The sequence below is a fragment of the Psammomys obesus genome, unplaced genomic scaffold, assembly GCF_907164565.1.
Source record: "Psammomys obesus unplaced genomic scaffold, mPsaObe1.curated_primary_1811, whole genome shotgun sequence".
NCBI classification, from domain to species: domain Eukaryota; kingdom Metazoa; phylum Chordata; class Mammalia; order Rodentia; family Muridae; genus Psammomys; species Psammomys obesus.
Window position 1 is genome coordinate 3,206,484 of NW_026596463.1, and position 24,754 is coordinate 3,231,237.

Sequence of the window (24,754 nt, forward strand, 5' to 3'; positions counted from 1 at the left end):
AAAAAATGAGTAGCACATATTGTTGGACCTCATGAATGTCTGTGGAGCAGCAGGGATATTTCTAGAATTAGTATTTTACATGTCAGTTCATACTACTGTCAACACAACAGCTTAGTTTTTCTAGTTTTTTCTTAGTTTTTATGTGACTAGGAGCATTTCCTAGTGGACCCAAGACAAGATCTTTTATAGAAGACACTGCATTTAAGCATTTACTGGTATCTGATTTCTTCCTTCCTCATCTCAAATGAATGTCAGGGCTAAAGTGAAAATAAAACTCTAGTGTGGGACAGTATTCTGTTCCAAGGCAGATCTTTTTATATGTGTCCTTCTCATAGTCCCCTAATCTGCCCCTTTCTCTCTTCATGGCCCTAGTCAGGGTAGTAGGAGTTAAAGTATAGACTAGATTGGTGGGAAAGTTTTTGTTAAAGCTCATGTTAAAAACATTATATTGAGTATTATAAATGAGTTAGTTATTAAATTAAGAAAAGAAAAATCTACTACCTAACTACTTTGGATTCTTTTTTTTGGGGGGGGGTTAAGACAGGGTTTCTCTGTGTAGCCTTGGCTGTCCTGTACTCACTTTGTAGACCAGGCTGGCCCCAAACTCATAGAGATCTGCCTGCCTCTGCCTCCCCAGGTGCTGGAATTGCAGGTGTGCACCACCATGCCCAGCTCTTTCATTTTTTGTTATTTTTTTCTTACATGTTTGTACAAGGATTTAAGTATCAAAGGTGCTAGACAAATATGCAATATTTTTAGAGCACAGAAACAAATCCTGAAGCTAAGATACAGCCTGGGTTTTTATTGGTTACCTAGGAAAGAAAAGGGAATAAAACAGACAGGAGAAAAAGCCAGTACCTATAAGACACACCTGAGACATGTACAAAGATAAAAGCTGAAAACTCAGTAATCTGGGGCTCAGATAGGTGATTTTTCACTTTCTGTCCTCCATTAAGATCTCTCAAGCTCTTTTTTGTGATACCTCCTAGTCAGCTATATCAAGATAAAACTAAGTATCTCTTCCTCCTAGCTACTGGCTGTCAGAAACTCATTAAAGTGAACATTGAGTACAAATTTGGTACTTTCTATGAGAAGCACATGGTCATAGAAGTTGCTGTTGATGTTCTGGGTGAAGAGTGGAAGGACTGGGTTGTCTGAATCCATGGTGAGAATGACAAACAAGGTCTTCTCATGAAGCAAGGTTTCATGCCTTTCATCAGAGTATGTTCTTGTTATAGACCAAGAACTGGAGACAGGAAGCACAAGTCTGTTCATGGATGTATTGTGGATGCCAATCTGAGCATCTTCAACTTGGTTATTGTAAAAAAAATAAAAATAGAGAGAAGGATATTACATAAGAAGGATATCTTTGTGCAAACATGTAAGACAAATAAATTAATAAATAGAATAGAATAGAATAGAATAGAATAGAATAGAATAGAATAGAATAGAATAGAATAGAATAGAATAGCATACAGTAGGATAGAATACTACTGTGCTTCATAGGGCTCAAAAAAGCTAAAACAATCCAAAAGCTTTTCACTAAAGAAGATAGTACCTACCAATATATTGTAAGAAAGCCTTTATACAAAGAAGGTAAGAAGCGCAGGGTCAAAATGCCTGTTACTTCACTGTCCTGCAACTGCAACACCAACATACTGCTCTGAACAAACAATACACAAAGAAAAACACGGAGGCAGCTGCAGAAGAAACTAAACTCTTGACCAAGATGATAAAGTAAGCCTGGAATAGATTACCAAGAGACATGGGCTGTCCTCACTGAGTGCTTCTACTTAGTCTGAATCTGGTCAAAAGGAAGCCATTAAGAGTAAAATAAATAAATAAATAAATGATGATCAGATCTTGAAAAATAAAATTAAAAAAAATCTCTTCAGATATATTTTTAGTCCTATAGCAGCTTGCCTGCAGGAGCCCCCCCTCCCACCCTACTTCCATTTCCTGGGGACTCTGATGCAGACCCAGCTTAACACTTTGTCAAAGGCCCTCTTAGCTTTGTCTTTTAACCCATCACTATTCCTTTGTGTCAGGAACCAGTCCTCAGAAACACATTCTACCAGGGACCTTAATGGCCACACTAGGATGGGATTCAGGTGATTTTCATTATCCTTCCTGTCATCTCTTGCACTCTTTCCAGACTTACTCTTTGTCCTGTTGCAGCTTGCTTGCAGGAGCCTCTCCTCTCACCCTCCTGCATCCCTCGATACTACCACCTCTTGGTACAGACTCTAGTCTCCATAGCTCTTTCTATGGCCCCCTCTCAGCCTTTCTTCCAAAGCCGCTCCCATGTATTTCTGCTACTTACTGACCTGACCAAAGACCCAATAGCTAATCATGCTTCCCGAGGATCCATAGAGGGCGATAACAATCAATGAACAGAACACACATCCAGCAAAGGTAAAACTAGATATCAGTACCAAAAAATAGCTTAAACATCACAACCCCAGATACCTAGATCCCAGCACAAAAACACAACCATAAACAGCTAAGATAATACGAGTCTTCCAGAAGGATGTAACCCATTTGGCCCAGAAAAAAAAAAAAAAGCAAATTAGCTGAAGCACAACACAAGCACTCTAGAATAGCAATTATAAGTATGTTGAGAACCTTAAGGAAGACATGAACAAATCCTTCATAAAGTCTGGGGGGAAGAAGGGCAGGGAACAGTTGAATGAAATAATGAAAGCAATTCAAGACATGAAAGTAGAATTTAACAAATAAGTAGAACCACTAAAGAAAACCAAACTGAAATCAAACTGGAAATGAGAGATTTAGGACGTAAAAAGATTACAAGATATGAATGTGAGAATCTTGGGTATTGAAGGCAATGTAGAAGAAATGGATAGCTCAGACAAAGAAAATAAAAAGATCTAGAAATATACACAAAATATACAGAAATGTGGGGCACTATGAAAAAACTAAATCTAGCAATAACGGATAGAGGAAGGAAGAAAAAAAGAAACAGGTGAAAGACACAGAAAATATTTTTTAAACAAAATCATTGAAGAAAATTTCTCCAATCTGAAAAAGGGAATGCCTATCAAGGTACACCAAATTCCCTCACTCAGCCAAAGATAATAAATAAATAGCCCAGGGCCAAATGGATTCATTGCAGAAATCTGCCAGACCTCAAAAGAATGAATGCAATCCTCAAATCATTTCAAAATACAGAAAATAAAGCAAGGTTTCTTAATTCCTTTACAAGGCCTCTATTATCCTGATACCAAACCCACACAAGACCAAACCAATGGAAGGAAAGAAGGAAGGAAGAAAACTATAGATAAATGTACCTTATGAACATGGCTGCAAAATTCCCAATAAAATATTTGCAAATGTCTTTTGAACAGGGGGTCTAGGTCTTCTACATGCATGGTCCTTCATTGGAGTATCAGTTTCTGCAGGCCCACCTGGGCCCAAGTTTTTTGGCTCTGTTGGTCTCTTTATGGAGTTCCTGTCCCCTCCAGGTCTTTCTATCTCCCCCGTCTTCGATAAGGATTCTGGCACTCTGCCCAAAATCTGGCTCTGAGTCTCAGTATCTCCTTCAATACCCTAGTGGGTAGAGTCTTTCTGAGGTCCTCTGTGGAAGGTCCTGTTCCTCGTCTTCTACTTCTGATGTCTATCTTGTTTGCCCTTCTAAATGAGGATTAAGTGTCTTCCCTAGGCTCCTCCTTGTTGTTTAGCTTCTTTAGGACTATATATTTTAGTATTTTTATCCTATATTATATGGCTAACATCCATTTATAAGTGAGTATATATCATTTGTGTCTTTCTGCTTCTGGGTTATCTCACTCAGATGATCTTTTCTAGTTCCCACCGTTTGCCTGCAAATTTCATGATTTCCTTGTTTTTAATTGCCGAGTAGTATTCCATTGTGTAAATGTACCACACTTTTTGTATCCATTCCTCCATTGAGGAAAATTTAGGTTGTTTCCGGATTCTGGCTATTATGAATAGAGCTGCTGTAAACATGGTTGAGCAAATGTCCTTATTGAATGGTGGGGCACTTTTTGGGTGTATACCTGAGTTGGATCTTGAGGTAGCACTATTCCGAATTTTTTGAGGAAGCTCCAAATTGATTTCCAAAGTGATAATACAAAGTTAAATTCCCACCAGCAATGGAGGAGGGTTCCCCTTTCTCCGAATCCTCTCCACCATGCATCAGCCCTTGAGTTTTCTTTATCTTAGCCATTCTGATAGGGGTTAGGTGAAATCTTAGGGTCATTTTTATTTGCATTTCCTGAATGACTAAGGCTGTTTAGCATTTCTTTAAGTGTTGCTCTGCCATTTGATATTCCTCTGTTGAGAATTCTCTGTTTAGCTCTGTACCCCATTTTTTAATTGGATTACTTGGTTTGTTGGTGTTAACTTCTTTAGTTCTTTATATATTCTGGATATTAGCCCTCTGTTTAAAGGAAGCCCATTGGCTGCTCAGTTTCCAAGTGGGTTCCCTAGTAAGGGGTACAGGGGCTGTCTCTGACATGAACTTAGTAGCTGGCTCTTTGATCACCACCCCCTTGGGGGTGCAACCTTGCCAGGCCACAGAGGAAGATGATGCAGCCAGCCTAGATGATACGTGATAAGCTAGGGTCAGAAAAAAGGGGAGGAGGTCCTCCTCTATCAGGAAACTAGGGAAAGAGCATAGGGGGAGAAGAAGGAGGGTGGGTGGGCCTAGGAAGAGTCGAGGGAAAGGGCTGCAGCAGGGATACAAAGTGAATAAATTGTACTAAATAAATATATATAAATAATATTAAATTAAAACAAGAATACCAACTAATGAAATAAAAAGGAATACAACAACAACAAAATACTTGCAAATGAACCCAACAACACATCAAAAGGGTTATCCACCATGGACAAGTTGACTTATCTCAGAGGTACATGGATGGTTCAACATACACATGTAAATTAACAAGTGTAATCCACTATATAAAGAGACTGAAAGAAAAAAACAACACATGATCATTGGAGAAAAGAGAATATATTGTTATGAAACAAAGGGAAACTAGAATGGGTTAAATAGGGGGATGTAAGAGTAGGAACAGGACAACTAGTACTAAAAGGCCATTTGAAAATACATACGAAAACTACACAGGGCCAGGTAGTTTCAGCGCAAATTTCTACCAGACTTTCAAAGAAGAGCTAACACCAATACTCTTCAAACTATTCCACAAAATAGAAACAGAAGGAACATTACCAACCTCATTCTATGAGGCCACAGTCACCTTGATACCTAAAACACACAAAGATCCAACGAAGAAAGAGAACTTCAGACCAATCTCACTTATGAACATTGACACAAAAATACGCAGTAAAATGCTTACAAACTGAATCCAAGAACACATAAAAGATATCATCCACCATGACCAAATAGGCTTCATCCCAGATATGCAGGGGTGGTTCAATATACAAAAATCCATCAATGTAATCCACCATATTAAAAAAAAAAAAAAACTGAAGGAGAAAAGCCACTGATCATCTCCTTAGATGCTGAAAAAACATTTGATAAAATCCAACACTCCTGGATAGATCAGGGATTCAAGGCACATAACTAAACATAGTAAAGACAATATACAGCAATCCTATAGCAACATCAAACTAAACGGAGAGAAACTTAAATCAGTCCCACTGAAATCATGGACAAGGCAAGGCTGACCACACTCTCCATATCTCTTCAACATAGATCTTGAAGTCCTTGCTAGAGCAATATGACAATTAAAGGAGTCAAGGGGATTCAAATCAGAAAGGAAGAAGTCAAAGTATCATTATTTACAGATGATATGATTGTATACATGAGTGACCCCAAAAAATTCTACCAGGGAATCCTACAGCTAATAAATACCTTCAGCAAAGTGGCTGGATAGAAAATTAACTCAAAAAAAATCAGAAGCACTCCTGTATACAAAAGACAAATGGGATGAGAAAGAAATTAGGGAAACAACACCTTTCACAATGGCCGCAAAAGAATAAAGTACCTTGGTGTAACTCCAACCAAGCAAGTCAAAAACTTGTATGAAAAAAAACTTCAAGTCTCTGAAGAAAGAAATAGAAGAAGATATTAAAAGATGGCGTGATCTCCTATGCTCATAGCTTGGCAGGATTAACATAAAAATGGTCAGTCTGCAAAAAGCAATCTACAGATTCAATGCAATTCCCATCAAATTACCAACACAAGTCTTTACAGACCTTGAAAGAAAAATTCTCAACTTCATATGGAATAACAAGAAACCCAGAATAGCTAAAATAATCTTCTACAGTAAAAGATCTTCTGGAGTTATCGCCATCTCAAGTTGTGCTATAGAGCAACAGTAATAAAAACTGCATGGTACTGACATAGAAACAGGCTGATAGATCAATGGAATAGAATCGAATACCCAGAAATAACTCCACACACCTATGGACACCTGATTTTGACAAAGATGCCAAAACCATACAATGGAAAAAAGATCACATCATCAACAAATGGTGCTGGTCTAACTAGAAGTCCACATGGATCAAAAATCTCAACATAAAACCAGAAACACTAAATCTGTTAGAAGAAAAAGTGGGTAGACCTTCAAACTCATTGGCACAGGAGACTTCCTGAACAGAACACCAACAGCTCAGGCTCTAAGATCTAAAATTAATAAATTGGACCTTGTGATAGTTGAAAAGCTTCTGTAAAGCAAAGGACATTATCATCAAACAAAACAACATCTTACAGACTGGGAAAAGATCTTCACCAACCCTACACCAGACAGGGTAAAGAACTCAAGAAATTATACACCAACAAACCAAATAATCCAATTTAAAAAATGGGGTACAGAGCTAAGCAGAGAATTCTCAACAGAGTAATATCAAATAGCAGAGAAACACTTAAAGAAATGTTCAACATCCTTAGTCATCAGGGAAAGGCAAATCAAAACGACTCTGAGATTCCATCTTACACCTATCAGAATGGCTAAGATAAAAAACTCAAGTGACAACACATGCTTTAGAGGATGTGGAGTAGGGGAACCCTCCTCCATTGCTGGTGAAAATGCAAACTTGTACAACCACTATGGAAATCATTCTGGCACTTTCTCAGAAAATTGGGAAAAGCACTACCTCAAGATCCAGCTATACCACTCCTGGGCATATACCAAAAAGATACCCAACTATTCAATAAGACATGTGCACAACTATGTTCATAGCAGCTTTATTTGTAATAGCCAGAATATGGAAACAACCTAGATGTCCCTGAGCAGAGGAATAGATACAGAAATTGTGGTGCATCTATACAATAGAATATTACTCAGCAATTAAAAACAAGGAAATCATGAAATGTGCAGGCAAATGGATGGAACTAGAAGAGATCATCCTGAGTGAGGTAACCCAGAAATAGAAATACAGGCATGGTATACACTCACTTATAAGTGGATATTAGCCATATAATATAGGATAACCATCTACAGAGCTAAAGAAGCAAAACACTAAGGAGTACTCTAGGAAGGATGATTAAATCTCATTCAGGATAGCAAACAGGATAGACACCAGAAGTGGTGGAAGAGAGGAAACAGGATGGGAGTCTAATGTAGAGGGTCCTCTGAAAGTAGTCACCCAACAGGGGATCAAAGCAAATGCTGAGACTCGGGGCCAAACTTTGGGCAGAGTGCAGGGAGTCTTATGGAGGAAGAGAGGGATGGGAATAGAGGGACATGGAGGGGACAGAATCCCCACAAGGAGACCAACGAAACTAAAAGATCTATGTCCAGGGGGTTCTGCAGAGACTGATGCACCAATGGAGAGGACCTAGACCCCCAGCTCAGATGTGGCTGATTGGCAGTTCAGTCTCCATGTGGATCTCTGAATGAGGGGAGCAGGGGCTGCCTCTATCATGAACTACTCTCTGATTACTCAACCCCTGATGATGCAGCCTTGCCAGGCCATGGAGGAAGATGATCCAGGCAGTCCTGATGAGACCTAACAAGCTATGTGCAGAGATGGCAATGGTGAAGAACTCTCCCTTTCAGTGGACTAGGGGAAAGGGAAGAGGGAAGGAGGGTGGGACTGCGGGAGTTGAGGGAAGGGTCTTCAATCGCGATATATAATGAATAAATTGTGAAGAAAAAATTTAAAAAAAATAAAATAAAAACCACTCCTGCAGAAGCTTACCATAGATGAAAAGAATCTAAATGGAGTCACAGACAAATAGAAGATACAATACCCCAACTAGACATCTTATGCCACTGAGTAAAATCTCCAGTGCCAGGAATGGATTATATCTTGTTGAGTTCTGGAACAAAGAGCGCCATGGAAACTCCCAAACACAGTAAGGCTCCTATACTCACAGAGCAGTGCCTCACTCTGCCCTACTCAGAGAAGCTTCTTCTTGCCTTGGATGGGAACTGACACAGAGACTCACAACTAAATAATGTGCAGAAGACAGCATTTATGTCATGGAACATGGAGAAGTTGAGCTGGTACCCAGTTAGAAGCTTTGCCCTATTGACTAGTGTTCATGGTATTGGAAGAGAGAAGTAATTTCTCAGTATCTCTCAGCTTCAATACCTGCAACCTACAAAAGTGACCTGCTTACAAGATATACTGGTGCAATAGTGTGTGTAGTCATAACCAACAGCTTTCTGATTGGATTTAAGGCTGCCCCCATGAGGTGGAACCCATACCTGACAGTGCTAAAGCAACCAAAAACCTGAGGCTAGAGAAGTCATGGGCCAAGAGGAAGCCCCAGTACTGTTTTTCTGATAAGGAAACATGGTGATAAAATTATGCCAAACAACATATTCCTATACTCATAGATCAGTGCCTCCTTACTCAGCTCTCATCACAGAAGCTCCTTGCAGTAATGAATATCTAGCCATTACACCTGAACTCTAGACATGAGGATAGAAACCTAGAGGCAGCTCTAAGGTATTGTACCTAAAGTCTAACCTAGAACTGTCATACACATTTCATTGTCTGGAATTTAGTCAGATGCCACATATAACCACAAGGAAAGTTTTCCATGTAATATTTTGACCAAAGAAAAAGCCAAAAAGTAACCAATAGTCTCTACAAAGAGTCCTTTTTAGGTAGCAAAACATACCTATTGCTTTTAATGTTGCTGAAGTAAAATACCTGGAACAACTAGGGGAGGAAAGTTTTCTTTTGACTCAAAGTTTCAAAGTTTATGGTTACTTGGTCTGCCATGCTTTAGCCGAACACCATGGTGCCAGAAGTGGGTGATGAGGAAACAGCAGGAGAGGAGGTAGTCAGGCAATATATGCTGAGGGACCTACCCTCAGCGGCCTCCTTCCTCATCAGGCTTTACCTTCTGGGGTTTCTACAGCCTCTTAAACCAGCACTACCAGCTGTCAACCCATTAGTCAGAATATGAACCTGCGGCGACCCTTCCACACTCCATCCACAGCACTGTAAGTAGCGAAAATACCAATTGAGAGAGTAAATTATGTCAGATAGTTTCACAGATTACAAGGAACTTTACACTGGAAATTGAAGCAGTGGGCCTTTCTTAACACTGAATTAAAAAAAAAAAAAAGATGCTGCAAGTTGAGCGAGTTGTGAAGAACGTGAGTCTATAAAGGAGGGGCCTTCCTACTCTACCCCTTTGCAACCACATATAGAAATGCCCAAGTTTGATGTGTCAGTAAATCCCTGCTTCCCCCAGTTATCCCTTCTTTTTTATTTTTATTATTAGTTACATTTTATTAACTCTGTATCCCAGCTGTATCCCGCTCCCTCATTCCCTCCCAATTCCACCCTCCCTCTCTCATTTACTTCCTGCCCCTTTCCAAGTCCACTGATAGGGGAGGACCTCCTCCCCTTTCATCTGACCCTGGTTTATCAGGTATCTTCAGGACTGGCTGCAAAGTCCTCCTCTGTGGCCTAGCAGGACTGCTCCTCCCTTGGGGGTTGGGGAGGTCAAAGAGCCTGCCATTGAGTTCCTGTCAGAAATAGTCCCTGTTCCCCTTACTAGGGAAAAACCAATTGGTTACTGAGCTACCACAGGCTACATCCGAGCAGAGGTTCTAGGTTATATCCATACATGGTCCTTGGTTGGAGAAACAGTCTCAGAAAAGACCCCTGTGCCCAGATGTATTTGGTCCTGGTGAAGCTCCTGTTCTCTCCACGTCATACAAACTCCTCCTTCTTTCATATGATTCCCTGTACTCTGCCCAAGGTTTGGTTATGAGTCTTCGTATCTACTTTGATACACTGCTAGGTACAGTCTTTCAGAGGCCCTCTGTGGTAGGCTCCTGTCCTGTTACTTATTTTCTCCTACGTCCAGTGCCCATCCCATTTGTCTTTCTATGTGAGGATATATCATCTTACCCCGGGCCTTCTTTCTTGCTTTCCAGGTGTCAGTTCAGTTGTGTTTGAATTAAGCGTTATGAACCTGTTGACTTTGCTTTCTGTTTTATATAGTATTGTGGGAACTGGTAATAAAAACTGTACTTCTAGCATTTATTTCATTGTAGCTCTAAATGATTACACATGTGCAATTATCAAAGCATTAGCTGGTAAATAGTAATAGCAATGAGCCATCTCAAACCCTATTATAAACTTGATGTGGTATGTGTGCATACACCCAGCTGCTTGGAGACTGACCTAATTAATATCATACTCTGGGTTGCTATCTGATTGGTTATTGCCAACAGATTCTTTAATAGGTACCTTCCTAGGTCTAGGTATTTTAAAGGGCATTAAGTCCATGTGAAAGATGCTCTTCTTACAGTTATCAGGAAGGTATCAATGAAAACAATAGTTTTATTTTGTATATCCAGAGTGGGAAAGCTTTTAAAAATTTATACTTAGCAATATTAGTAAGAATGTGGAAGAGAAAACAGGCACCATAGGTATTCATATATTGGTAGTGTAAAAGAGGACTTTAGATGGACACTGGCAGAAGTGACTGAAATGGGAAGTATGTACACATCCCCAACTTAGTCATTTTGCTTACAGAAGTATGTACTTCCTGCAGAAGTATATTCACATGGCTGAAGTAAAAAATAAATTAGAAATAAACTGTCATGGATGGGTTAAGCACAGAACATAAATAAATTAGGTGCAGTATCTTATGAAGGTAAAAACAGGTAGTACAAGCCTTATTGTTATGAGTTTAGCCTTAGCAATCTCTCCTTGTTTCTGAAAACAGGGTGTGGTGATACATGCCCATAGTCCCAATTACAGGAGGATTACCAAAGCCCATTAGTTCATGTATGCTTTTCATACATCTCGAACGTAGTTATTTATTGTGGGAGGTAATTGTAGGGAAACAAACTGGATGAGGGGAGAATGAAACTCTGTCCAGCCTAATTTAGGTAACCAGTGGTGGGCCAAGACTTAAAGAGTCTGACATCAGCTCATATATTTTGACATACTTGAGTATAGCAAAATTTTGTAAAAAAGTTTTCAGTTAACAGTTAACTCAGCCCCAGTGAGTATAACAAAGCTTAAGACATGTTTACACTGAAGCTCTTTTGTCCATAAAATGGGTTCTTACTGAGTTAGAAACAATGCTCAAAATAAGGATCTAGGGAGAATGACTGAGGTAAAGATGCCTGTGGGGGTCAGGATTTAGTCTGACCCTAAGATAACATAGTCACTTAGGCTGTTGTAAAGTACAAATGACATTTTTCATAAGGGTGAATTTTATGGCCTTGAAGTTGTACTCAAGATTAGGGAGAAAGGGTCTGGGACAAATAAAACATAAATTCTGGGAGATACAGGTGGAGCCTGGCTCATCAGACAGCAAAGGATCACCAGATTGTTAATTGCATCCATTCCTAGCATTCCAAGAGGAAGTCAGGTTAAACATCTTCCTTTGAAGGATGCCTTCAAGTGTAACTTTCATGGCTTCTCCAGTGCTTACCTGTGTGCACAAGGACTTTTGCTCTCTACAGTTAATATGAGGATATATTTATGAAACCTATTTTAAAATGTAAAATAGTATTAAATTATAGAAACAGGTGTGGGGAGGGTGTGGGTGTAGGCACAGGTGTGCATGTACACGTGACAACAGTCAGAAGGCAACCTTGACTATTGTTCTTCAATTGCTATCTACTTGTTTTTGTTTTTTTTTTTCTTTATTTTGCTTTGTTGTTGTTGTTTGCAATAAGGTCTCATTGGCCCAGAACTTGCCAAAGAAGCTTGGTTGGGTGGCCAGTGAGCCCCCGAAATCCACCTATCACCATTGTCTACTTTCTGCATCACAAAGATGCACCGCTACCCTCTAAGCCTACTTTTTCCTTATATTTTTTTTCCTGGGTTCTGGGGAATCAAATTTAGCTCTTCATGGTCGTAAGACAAGTGGGTACTTCACTAACTAAGCTCTCACCTCAGGCTGTAAGTAACCTTTTAAAACCCACTCAGACTGACTTAAACAACTGAAAATGGGATTTTATTGATGTGTCAATAAAGCCCCAGGGAGGGATCTGCAGGTTTTAACTGGGATTCAAACAGCATGAGGAAACATAAAGTTTCTTCTCTTCTAAGCTCCAATCCCATAAACTTTTTACACTTACCGCTCAAAAAGTTAAGGCAGGAGGATCAGAAGTTCAGCGTAATCCTCTGTCTCATGGTGATTTCAGGCCTAGCCTGAGATGCATGAGACTCCATCTTTAAAGAAAAAAAAAAAAACAGCCACTGCATCTCAAAGCTCCACTTACACATTTGGGTCTTTCCTCACAGCCTCTCCTTACCCAAGGCTGTTTGCTTGTTGATTCAAGGCTTGAAAAAGAGGATTTAGACGTGACTTTCCCCAAAGATTCAACAGTAATCTCATTGTATCTCACCTCCCTCTGAATGGATAGGGTCCTGTCATTGACTCATTGCCTGCTGATTGGTACAGATGTAAATGAATCAAGAAATTGAGAATAAATATAGGCCAAAGAACATGAGCCAAGTAAGGTGAAAGAGACTATTATGGTGAGACTATTATGGTGAGAAGTATAGACAGGTGGTGGTCATCAAAACCACTACTGCCTGTACAATACCTGCTGTTATGAGACATTTATATCCATAGGATATGGATAAAATTAATGGTCCATATGGTATGTCTACTAAAACTGCCTTGGTAAAGTTAAAACATATTGGCAGTCTCTGTGGAGTAAGATCTGATTCCCTAAATAATATGGAACTTAAATAGCCAAGCTCTGAGGCTATTGGAAGTTACAGCAACCAGTTTTAACATCAATGACCATTTCAACTGGCAGAGGCAAAAGAACCCTCTCATTTATGAAAGAACTAGAAGTGGTAGCACTTCCTTGAGACCACACTTCACATGTATGGTAGAGGAAGGACTAGGAAATTGGTCATCTGTCTTCTATTCTACAACATCCTAAAAACAGCATTTAATAGGGATCATAATAGCTAGTTACTTCTTGTTTGCCATTTGCCAAGTAATGTGTTAAGTGTACACATGAAAAATCTCATTTAGTCTTCACAGATGCTTTATTCACAACTTACTGCAAATTGGAAGACAGGAGGCCTTAATTCAACTCCCTTCAGAAGCTTTCTTCATGCTTTTTCTGCTATAATTTTAGATTACAGTTCTCTCCTCCTTCTTACCTCTTCCCCCTTCCCACCTACTACACTTTCATGCTTGTTCCCTTGCTCCCTTCCTCCTTCCCTCTCCTCTCCCACTCCCCCTCACCAGACAGTTTTTGGTCTCAGGTACAGGTTTGTCTCAGGTACAAAAAGTGGAGTGATGAATGTCCTGGTCAGAAATCCTATCAAGTATGCTCTGACATGGACAACTGGATCCTAGGATATATATTAACTCTGTTTAGATCTTACATTATAAAAGTCTTATTCTAATTTTAATGCATATTTTAGCAGGCACCTCCAGAAAGTCAATGCAAAGCATCCCCCATTATCTACAGATAAAAGAAATACTTCTAATCACCGATCAAGAGCTTCTGCCGTGCCACATAATGGAGCAGCATTGGAAGTTCTATGTGGAATGTAAGAAGCTGACATTCTGAAGCCTTGTTTTCTTGGTAGCTTATTTAGTATTTGTTCTTGTAATCAAGATTTCCATCTTATATGGTGGGCCTATCTTAACCTATTACTAATTATTAACCTGTTAACCTAATTATTACTGGAGATGTGTATTCACTGTAATAAGAAAACTGTTATGGTATGTTTAGTGCTTTTTTGCCTGAAATAAATGCATTTCTGAATAAGATTGTATTGCGTCTCTTGCTTTATTTTTATTGATATAAACTTAAAATTAATCTTGCATTCATCGCCTCTACCTATGCATGAGTGACAGTTCCTGCTAGGGAATTGAGGATACAAATAAATGATCAACAGATAATTACCCCTGAAGAGACCCTGGAATGTTTTCCCCATTTACTCTGAAATGTAGCTTAAAATCAAAATGTAAAATTATAAAGGAAATTTAAGTTTTGTGTAAGATTGTTATAGGAGGTCCCAGATATTAGAACAGAAAGCTAGCCAAGTGTTGACTGCGGCTGACTGCTTTTGAAGGATGAACCTTTGACTTCTACATGGTCATGAGCATTTGTCAGATACTCAAGAACTTTATCAGTTTTCTCAAATTCCTTAAAATTTTGATAAGCAAATTATTCTTATCCTTCATTATCACTGACTCACAAGTAAGCTTTGGCCTGCCATTCTTACTTTATTACTTTTCATTGTCTAGAAAAGTGAAAATTGCAGTAAAATTCACTAGGAGGCTAGAGAGAGTGTTCAGAGTCCTAGTAACCACGTGTTAGCTCACAGCCCTCCATATAACTCCAGTCCCAGGAAACCCAGTGCCTCTTCTGGCCTCTGTGGGCACTAGGCATGCACGTGCATAGGCACGCATGTACACAGAACACTAATACACATAAAGTAATAATTTAACATTTTCTAATTAGTAGAATAGTTTTGTGGGGGAATATGGTATTGGCTTTGGGTGTCTTACTGCAAAAGGAACTTTTATTCACCTGTTGCAATTGTTGCCTCGGGGGCTTACTTTCTCCTTCTGCTAACCTAGGCCTAGTCCTGGAAGCTTCAAGCATCCATACAGTCTAATCTTGGCCTAGAACATTTTCAGCCTCTGAGACTTACTGCTTAATAAGCTCATCTTTTCTTGTTCCTACTGAGTTCTGGGTACTGGTTCTACCCAGCTGTTCTGGCTCACATTACTCTCCCAACTGACTTATTGAGTCTAGCTTTTCTCTTGGCCTCTGAAATTGCTCTGCTTGGCCTCAAACTAACTCCAACAATCTGCTCTAATTTCCTGCCTCCTTCTCATTCTCTGGCGTATTCTGTCTTCACCTGTGTCTAGCTTGTTCTCTCATTCAGCCTCTCTGTAAAACTCTCCTGGTAGAACTGCCTGCGTGCCCCCCCCCTCTCTCTTTCTCTCTGGTTGCCCCTTAACTAGCTTCCCTTTCCTCTCTTTTCTCTCAAGAGTTGGTCATATTCTAGTCTGTCAAATCTTTCTCTGATTTGTCACTGTTTCTACCACTCAATTAGACATCGCTTCAAACATGGCTGCTTCCTTCTACAAACTAACTTTACCTTCATTGTTTGGGATTAAAGGCATGTACCACCAGGCCTGGACCTAAGTTGTTCTTTACCTGAAACTTGCTCTAGACCAGGCTGGCCTTGAACTCATATCTGCTTGCCTCTGTCTCCCAGGTTAAAGGCATGTGTGTATTCCAGCTGGATCACACAGGCTAGAAGGTCTTTGGATGTGATCTCTTGCCAGAACAGCCATGCTCTGAGTTTAAAATTCCTTTACATCTTACTTTAAATAAATAGAATCTTTAGATTTTACAGTTGGAAGCTGACTCTGGGAGGTTGGGGATACAGATCTGAGCAACTGAGAAGGAAAAAAAGGATCTGTCCCAGCCAGAGCTGAAGAGAGCTGTCTATTCTGGGTTCTCAGTAAAGCTTTTAACCTCTGAGCCTCAGCCATACACAGAGCCTTGTGGAATGTCCAGTGATCCAATCTACTTGACCGAGTTCTTTCTGTGAAACTGGTTTTTAAAAATGTACTGCATGTATTCACTGTAATACATGGTACTGCCTGAAGATATTCTCATACAAGTATATATTGCACATTGAATATATTCCTCTTATATGCCTTGTTCCCTTTTTTTCCTCTTCCCCTCTCCTGTTAGTCCCCTTTTTTCTTAAATAGTCTGGCCTCTACTTTCATATATACATTTATGGTTTTACCTATTTAAAATAGAACTATTCATGAGAGAAAACATGGTATTTGTCCTTCTGAGACTAGCTTAACTTCCTTAGCATTGCTATTTTCAGTTACAGCCATTTGCCTGGAAGTGGCCTAACTTTGCTCTTCATTGAGGTGACAGTTTCTGGTTTCTTTGACGATGCACTTGGGTCACATGAATGTACTTTCTGTTCTGGTCCCAAGTATGGGATGTGGGAGTGTTTTTCCACCTCTGAAACAGACCCCTGATCTTCGTTAACTAAAAATAGACTCAGGATTGGGCATGTGAGGTTTTTCTGGAAGCTGTCTCTTGAGAGGGGTGTGGTTTTTGGCAGCTGGAAACATCCTTGTGTGGACTATGAGAAGAGATAAATAGAAGCCCACAGACAGACAACACTTTTGCATCGCTACGCTAGGCTTTGCAATGGTTCCCATCCGTTCGCTGGTCTTCATTTTTCTACACTTCACTTCATAGACATTCCAGAGAACTCATGGCACTCCAGCTGAGTCTTGCCACTTCCACTGATACATATATATATATATATATATATATATCAGCAATTCTAACCAGTTTCTCTTACTATAGCTTACTTGTTTATTGAGCACTGTGGCATACTGCTGCATAATTATTCTTAAATATTTGCACTGCCTCCTTTTCTGCTGCAAGTGTGAAACTGTAACAGATGCCTAGTTCTTAGCTGAACTGACATTGTGATGGAAGTGGAAGTGCTATTCAGGCCTTCAACCTGGTAGTAGTAACACTTGCCAAAATGAAAACAAAGACTTAATCTCATCAAAGTCCATAGTTCTGGGAAAAGTCCCTAAATGTACTAATCTTGCTCTTTGGCTTCTATACTTAACACTTATGGCTAAGTTCTTCCTAACTGAGGTGTATCAACCCAGGATGTGGATTTGTGCTTAAAAGCTCACCCTGAGAAAGTCTTGGGACAGTGCTCAGGTCCTAAATGTCCAGTATAGCCACCAGCAGGCCAATCAAAGCTTTCTATTGGCTTGAACCCATGTCTGAGTGCTCTTTTCTGATGGATTCCTCACAACAAAATCCAGGCCAACAATTCAGATTACCTATTGTGTGTCCAAATGTAATCTTCTGAGTTCATATCCCAATAATCTCTAACTCTTAAACATATTTTTGGTCCTGTTATGAACTGAATTGTGTCCCTCCACATTTCTAATCCCCAATTCCTCAACTGTGAGTGTATTTGGAGGCAGGGCCTTTAATAGGTTGGTTAAGTCAAGATAAGCTCATTAAAGCAGCAGGCACTGCGAGATCAAAGAATTGAAAATTATTTTGGGGGCTATTAATTTAGGGTTTGGAGCACAGGCCTGAGTGAAGGTCAGCCAGGTGGAGGCATGTCCAGCCACCTGCAGGGAGGAGCCAGCTTTCCCACATTCTTTTCCTGCCCACTAGAGATACAGTTGTTAGGAAACCAGCCCAGATGGCCACACCAGAACCATTTATGGACTTGGCACCTAAAGTAAACCAATCATTTCAAAAATCAGTTTCCCTTACCCAATCATGTAATGCCAAGGCATGTAACCTGCCACTTGTGGTTTTTCCCTTTAAAAACCTTGTTCCCCTAGACAGCCCCACCACACTCCTCCAGGGAGGTTGCTGCAACCCAGGCTTGATAATAAAAAGATCCTTGTGTTTTGCAGCAGAGTCAATTCCTGGTGATCTTTGGGGGTCTCACGAACTGGGCATAACAGCACTGTCTGACTCAATCTTCCTTATAAAAAGAGGAGACTTGGACACACAGGGATATAAGAACACAGTAATAGGTACCTATCTACAAACAAGTGCCCCAGCATGGAATCAACCACAGTGATGCTGATTATAGACCAGAATCTTTAAAAATGGACTTGTGTTTTTTTAAAGCCACCTCATATGTGGTATTTTCATTATGGTGACCCTACCAATTTATGCAGCCTGACTCCTCCCTGTTTACATTGTTTCCCCACCTAGAACATCCCCTCTCTGCTTCATCCAGCATGTCTCCTAGGTCTTGGATCTAAGTGAGGGTGGTGAGTGAATGGTGTAAGAATATGTGTTATAATTTGGGGTGCCTTTTCTAATCATCTGCTCTTGTTCCCAAATAATTGAGACAGAGACCTATTAGATTTTACGCTTAAAGCACTAAAGCTGGACAGATACTGATCTATTCTAACCCATCTATGCTGGTCTCACTGTTTTCCAGCTATGTGCCCCCCAGTTGTAGCCTGCCTGGGCTGCTTCTGCTCTATCAGGTCAGTCCTCTTAGCCAACTTCTCATGGCTGCATCCTTTCTCTTCCTCCTCTTACTTCTTTCCCGACTTCATGGTCCCTGAGACCCCTCAGTTGGGAATGGAAGTCCAGCCCCCTTGTCCTCTCTTGTCCAGCTAAGGGCTGCTCAGCTTCTTTATTAACTAATCAGAGATAATTTGGGAGCAATGTTTACATAACATTGATTCAACGATCATGATAATGCCCATATCTAGACTGCAACCATATCTCAGCACAGAAACCAGCATCTGAGTGCACAGCGCACCAGACCAACCACCAACAGAATGAAGAACTGACAGAAAAAGTGGGATCAGGTGGTCTGGGCTCTCATCTGGAAAAGTTTCAGCACCCCCGGATGCTCGGCATGTTTATTATATGGAGTTGAACAGGAAGGCAGGGTCACTGCAAAGCCAGACAGGAGCTGGGGTTTACGGTATACAGCTGGATTAAGGGGACTGTTCTAGCTAATCTCTGCAGAAGTGGTCTCTGTCAGGGAGCAGTTTTCGGACTATAAATATTTCGGGGAGGGGAGGGCTATGGTGGACATTTTCTGTGCACACTGTCAATACTCAAACTTGGTCTCCCAAGGAAGACCGTGCCATTTTACTTCTGAGCCTCACTCCCAAGTGGCAGGGAGGCTTTGCCATTCCTCCATGGTTCTGGGACTCTGGGGTCCTTGGCATGGCCATGCACGTGTCAACAGCATCCATTTGCTCAGAGCTTCACTCAGGGCTCCTTCACTCCCTACACATCTCTCCCATGCCCATCTGTAGTTCTCATATAGTTCATCATATAGTTAGATATAAGACTACCTCTTGTATATGACCTATGTTGCTTTGTCAAATTATCTTAATCCAAGCCCTTAATATTTGGTGCCTGCTATTCCATATTGTAGTTTTCATAGTTTGTCTCCCTGAAGCACACGAAAACCTTGAGAATCCAGTACACATCTCTATAGTTTGTATTTCCTATAAAGTATCTTAAGTACAGTAGATTGTTAAGAATTTCCTGTTAGTTACATACAATGCTTTGAGGTCAGAAAATCCTACAAAAAAAAATGGCTTAAGCTTCACTTCAACAAGTCATGGTGTAGGAACTTAGGCGGCTATCCTTCTGTTGAGCAATGTCATTATTGTTTATTCATGTTCCTTTCACAATGGTTCTGCTGCTACAGTCAGAAAAGTATTATTAGAAATAAGACAATTTTCTTCCATTTCTTTTGGGAAGTAGCTTTCCTGAACACTTCATTCTCAAGAAAGTTGTGTTCTGGTCTGGCAAGCTGACCCAGCAAGGGAAGGTGCTTGTCAACAAGCCTGGTAACCTGAGTCAGAGACTCAGTGGTTGAAGAAGAGAACAGACTGCCATAAGTTGTCCTCTCGTAGCATGCACGCACACACACACATATACACACACAAATAAAATTTTTGAACCTTTTATTGATTCTTGTGAATTTCACATCATACACTCCAATCCTACTCATCTCCCTGTCTCTCCATATCCACCCTTGCAACCTCCCCCAACAAAAGAAAGAATAAAAATAAAAAACAAAAACATTAAGATATAAAATCTCCCATGGAAGCTGCAATGCCATGAGGTGTCACTGAGTATGCCATTTTGCCCAAATAGCTTTACTTGGAAATGTTCATTGCAATGAATCATTGGTCTGGTTCAAGGTCTCTGGCTTCTGCTACACTATGATCCTCACTGGACTGCTTTTGGATATCCTGTTGTTGCCCTGTATCATGGGATCCTGTAGTTTTGGATCTGCAGGACCAGCCTCTTCACAGATGGGAAGAACAGAACCAGCCTCTTCACAGTTGGGGTGGGGCAACGCAAGGCCCTGAATCCAAGTCTGGATGTTAGCCTTGTTGTTCAGCCGCTAGCAGTTCCTACCCACCAGGGCCAGCTCCCCTGCTTGCGGCTCTCACACCCTCTAGGCTGGCTTTCCAACACCTACACCTCCAGGGCGAGCTCTACTGTGCTGCCCAGGTAAGGCTTGGAGCCTGCTCTCCCGAGTGCTACAGCTAGCAAGGGACTGGGCCAGCTCAGGCAAGGGTGGAGACAGTTCTCCTAAGTGCCAAAGCTGGTGAGTGGAGACAGCTCTGCACCCTGCCCCAGAGGGCAGCCCAGGCCAGGGACATCTGCATGGCCTTTCGTCATAATGTGGGCCACAGACATTGGCAGATGCCTGCTGCTGCAGGACCGTGGGCCCAGACGAGGCCTGCAGCAGCAGCAGGGGCAGGGACTTCTCATGGAGTCAGGTGGCAGTGCAGGCTACGCACATCAGGCTGCTCCTCACAACCCTGAAGTCTCCAGTTTTGCCTCTCTTTATAGTGCTCAAACCAATTTTCTTTCTATCCCATCTCTCCACCACATCCTTGCTTATCTTAGTGTTGCCTCTGGGTGTCTTCTGCCCTCTAGTTATGTGGCAGCTGACATTTCTGGGTTTCTTCAGCATGTGCACCTGCCACTGCATGGTGGCAGGTGTTCCTCTGGGTGTCTTATGACTAAAGACAATTCTTAGAATTTTCTTAAAGTTATTTTTCCTTGGCCACAGGGCATCCCCTGCTATTCCTCAGTAGGTCACTCATTGGAGAAGTGACATTACCTTGATTTTCTGAAAGTATGTCCAGGTGTAGGAGAACAACCAGCTGCACAAATCACCCACTGAGCAATTCAGACAAGCAAGGAAAAGGGAGGGGAGGGAAGAAAGAGGAAGAAGGTGGCGGGTGACGTGTAAGGAGTTGGGGTGAGAACTCATATCTTTAACAATGCATTGCAGTGGTCATTGCAAGCACTTTTGCTATTAATATGTATAATCCTCACCACACCTTGAGAAGTAGGAAATGCTATCACTCGTTTTCAGATGAGTGAACTGAGGAAAGGATGAACTTGGCCCAGGGTTACAGAGCAGCTACCAAGCGGTAGAGCTGGAAATCAAATCTAGGAGGCTGACTTTGAAGCTCATGTTAGGTGCTGTGTATTTATTGCTTTCTCAACGAGTTATCTACTTCAAAATGCACATTAAACTATCGGAACAATGTCAGCCTCATGATAGTGACTCGGGCTCCTGCTACCTGTACATTTTAAGGGAGTCAATTTGCAGCCATGTTCTGAATTAACGTTCCTCTACACCACGCACCCAATTTACATGGTACTGAGATATATGCAAGGTAAACACTCTCATCAACTAAGCTGTAGCCCAGCCCTTTTTTTCCCACGAGTTTTAAGGGGAAACCAGCAGGTAAACACTTAAGATGCTGTAATATCAATAAAGTACTTGTACGTAGTAAAAAGAAGTTGACATCTATGTTTTCAGCACAGGACACCCTAGAGTTCCATGACATCTGACAGTCTGTCTGAGATATGAAGTCGGGTCATGTCCTTCAAAGCTGAAGGCAAGGATGTGGTAATGCAAGATAGCTAGTAGTTGAGCCTTGCCAATCACCTAGCCTTGCACAACAGAGCTTTCCTACACACTATGGCCTATGAGCCAAAATTGTGTGTGTGTGTGTGTGTGTGTGTGTGTGTGTGTGTGTGTCCAAAAAAATATACTGGTGATAAAAGGAAATAGTTGAAGAAAATACTGTCCAAATTTGAAAGGTACCAGCTCTATGCTACAAAAGACATGCTCTTCAAACCATGTAAATCCACCCCTAGGCACAGGGATTGTGGGTGTCCTTTTCCTTTAGAAGCCAAGTAGGGTGGTTTGAGTTAAGCATCTTCTTCCATATACAGGGCAAAGCCTACCAGTCCCCTCACTATAGTTGCCCTACCCTTGTTTTTCTACACTTACCCCAGCTGTTTCTGTGTCTTTGATAAAATGTTCCATCAGCCTGCTCCTCAGCTTGGATCCTGGTCCCACTAGAGCTATCAGCCCTGCATCAGCTACCCTCATTCCACATGGCCATTTTCCTACCCTGCCCATAACTGTATGAAGCAGGTTTTATTGACAGTTTGCTGGTTAAAGGTAAGGAGCCATATAGCACACAGCCCAGCAAACAGAAAGTGGGTCGTGACCTCTACTGCATGACCTCTTCCAGGAACTCTTCCTTGGTTTTTATGTCAACTTGACACAAGCTAAAGTCATCTGAGAGGAGAGGACCCTAATTAAGAAAATGCCTTCAGAGACTGGAGACATGGCTTAGAGGTTAAAAGCACTGCTTGCTCTTCCAGAGGACCCTGGATTCAATTCCCAGCACCCACATGGCAGCTCACAAATATCTGTTAACTCCAGTTCCCAGGGGACCTCGCACCCTCACAGAGACATACATCCTGGCAGAACAGTGATGCACATTAACTAAACAAACAAACAAACAAACAAATAAATCTTTTAAAAAGAAAATGCCTCCATAAGATTGGGCTGTAGGCTAGCCTGTAGGACATTTTCTTAAAGAGTGATTGATGTGGCAGGGCCATTGTGGGTGGTGCCTTCCCTAGGCTGGTGGTCTTGCATTCTGTAAGAAAGCAGCTGAGCAAGCTATGTGGAGCAAGCCAGTAAGCAGCACCTGCCCAATGTCTCTACATCAGTCCCTACCTCACGCTCCTGCCCTGGCCGCTCTGGATGACAGACCACAAGCCTGTAAGATGAAAGAAACTCTTTTATCTCCATCTTGCTTATGGTTGTGGCGTTTTATCACAGCAATAGAAATCCTGAGACAGTGACTCACTCTGTAGCCTAGGCTGGCCTGGAATTTGCCATATGGCAAATATAGCCTAAAATTAACATCCATCTGCCTGCCTGTGCTTCCCCAGTACTGGGATTACAGACATGAGCCACCACACCTAGGTCAGATTTGCAGATATTAATTGCTTTTTACCTAGAACCTACAGGCAGGCAGCAGGCCAAACTGAAATCAAAGATCCTTTACTGCCACCTGTGCACATTCAGTCATAGCCAAAGAAACAGAAGTAGCCAGAGAAAACAGAAGTGAGAAATACCTGCATTGGCCACAACTTGGCATTTGTCTTTTTAAAATACAGCCTAAATAGTCCACTGCTGTGATTGGCCGAGACCCGGCTGTTTGTGGCAAAGGCAAATGGCCAGGTGTTCACCCTCTTGGTTAGGCTGCAATTCACTGTGTAAATGCTGCTCAGTCCCTTGCAGAGCTGGGGACTGACTTAGTGCACTGAAGATGATAAAGCCAGAGGTGATACAGAGGGGAGGGAGGCTGTCGCTTAAGAAGCTGGCCAAACCAAGACATGGCATGGAGCACTTGGAATCCCAAAAATAGAAGCAGGAGGATCCGGAATTCAGGGCTAGCCTGGGATACATAAGATCCTGTCTCAAAAACTAACTGTTGGGGTGGCAAAAATGTTTTTAAAATAATGTAAAAGGGTAGCCAAGGACAGCTGCTTACAGATTCCTGTACAAATACACATAGAATGTTCAGTGTAGGATACTGCATGCCTCTTACCTTAAATAGACTTTTCTTAAGGTCAGGGACTATATTTTATATTTTTATATTCTCTCATAGCAACGTGGGCATCACTGTACCAGCAAGAATGCAGTGGCTCACAGCAGACTCAAAAGCATGTCAGTCTGAAATGTGTGTATCTGTAAAGACAGCCAGCCAGGGACCCAGCAGGTTAGCAGTTTGCCAAGTAAAGCAAAATCCAGGAAAGCACAGAAAACCCTCCATGAGCTCCTCAGCCTCTGGCTAGACTTTCTGCTTATCATAGTTCTCACCCCACAAAAACTTCGCAATTTGCCAACATCTGTTTGTGTGAGTGTGCTTCACCTTGGTGAGGTTAGACATTGGGGTATGAACACCGAGCTCTTTACCATCCTGACTGCGTGGAGCATCTTGAACAAGGATTGCCGGGCCAGTAAGATTCATACCAGCTCTGATCTGACTGATCTAGTATTCATCCTGGGCTAGTCAGCTGACTCATTTGAGCCTTGGGATCCCTGATTGAAGACGGAGATAGAAAGACCTGGAGGGGACAGGAAGTGCACAAGGAGACCAACAGAGCCAAAATACCTGGGCCTCTCCGAGACTCCAACCAAGGACCATGCATGGAGAGGACCTCGACCGACCCCTTGTTCAGATGTAGCCCATTGTCTGCTCAGTTTCCAAGTGGATTCCCTAATAAGGGGGACAGGGACTGTCACTGACATGAACTCAGTGGCTGACTCTCTGATCACCTCCCAGGCCACAGAGGAAGATGATGCAACCAGCCCTGAGGAGACCTGATAGGCTAGGGTCAGATAGAAGGGGAGGAGATCCTCCCCTGTCAGGGGACTAGAGAAGGGGCATAGAGGGAGAAAAGGGGGTAAGGGACTG

General features: G+C 41.6%; 1 protein-coding gene across 1 annotated transcript in view; it reads left to right on the forward strand.

Moving 5' to 3' along the window:
* The window catches only part of Ankrd31 (ankyrin repeat domain 31), a 130,479-nt gene extending 116,389 nt beyond the window's left edge, over window positions 1-14,090 (forward strand). The window contains exon 24 of the mRNA XM_055598402.1: window positions 13,831-14,090. Within this exon, the coding sequence (XP_055454377.1) occupies window positions 13,831-13,979 (149 nt within the window). The 3' untranslated portion in view covers window positions 13,980-14,090. The remainder of the gene's footprint in view (window positions 1-13,830) is intronic.
* Window positions 14,091-24,754: the final 10,664 nt, after the last annotated feature.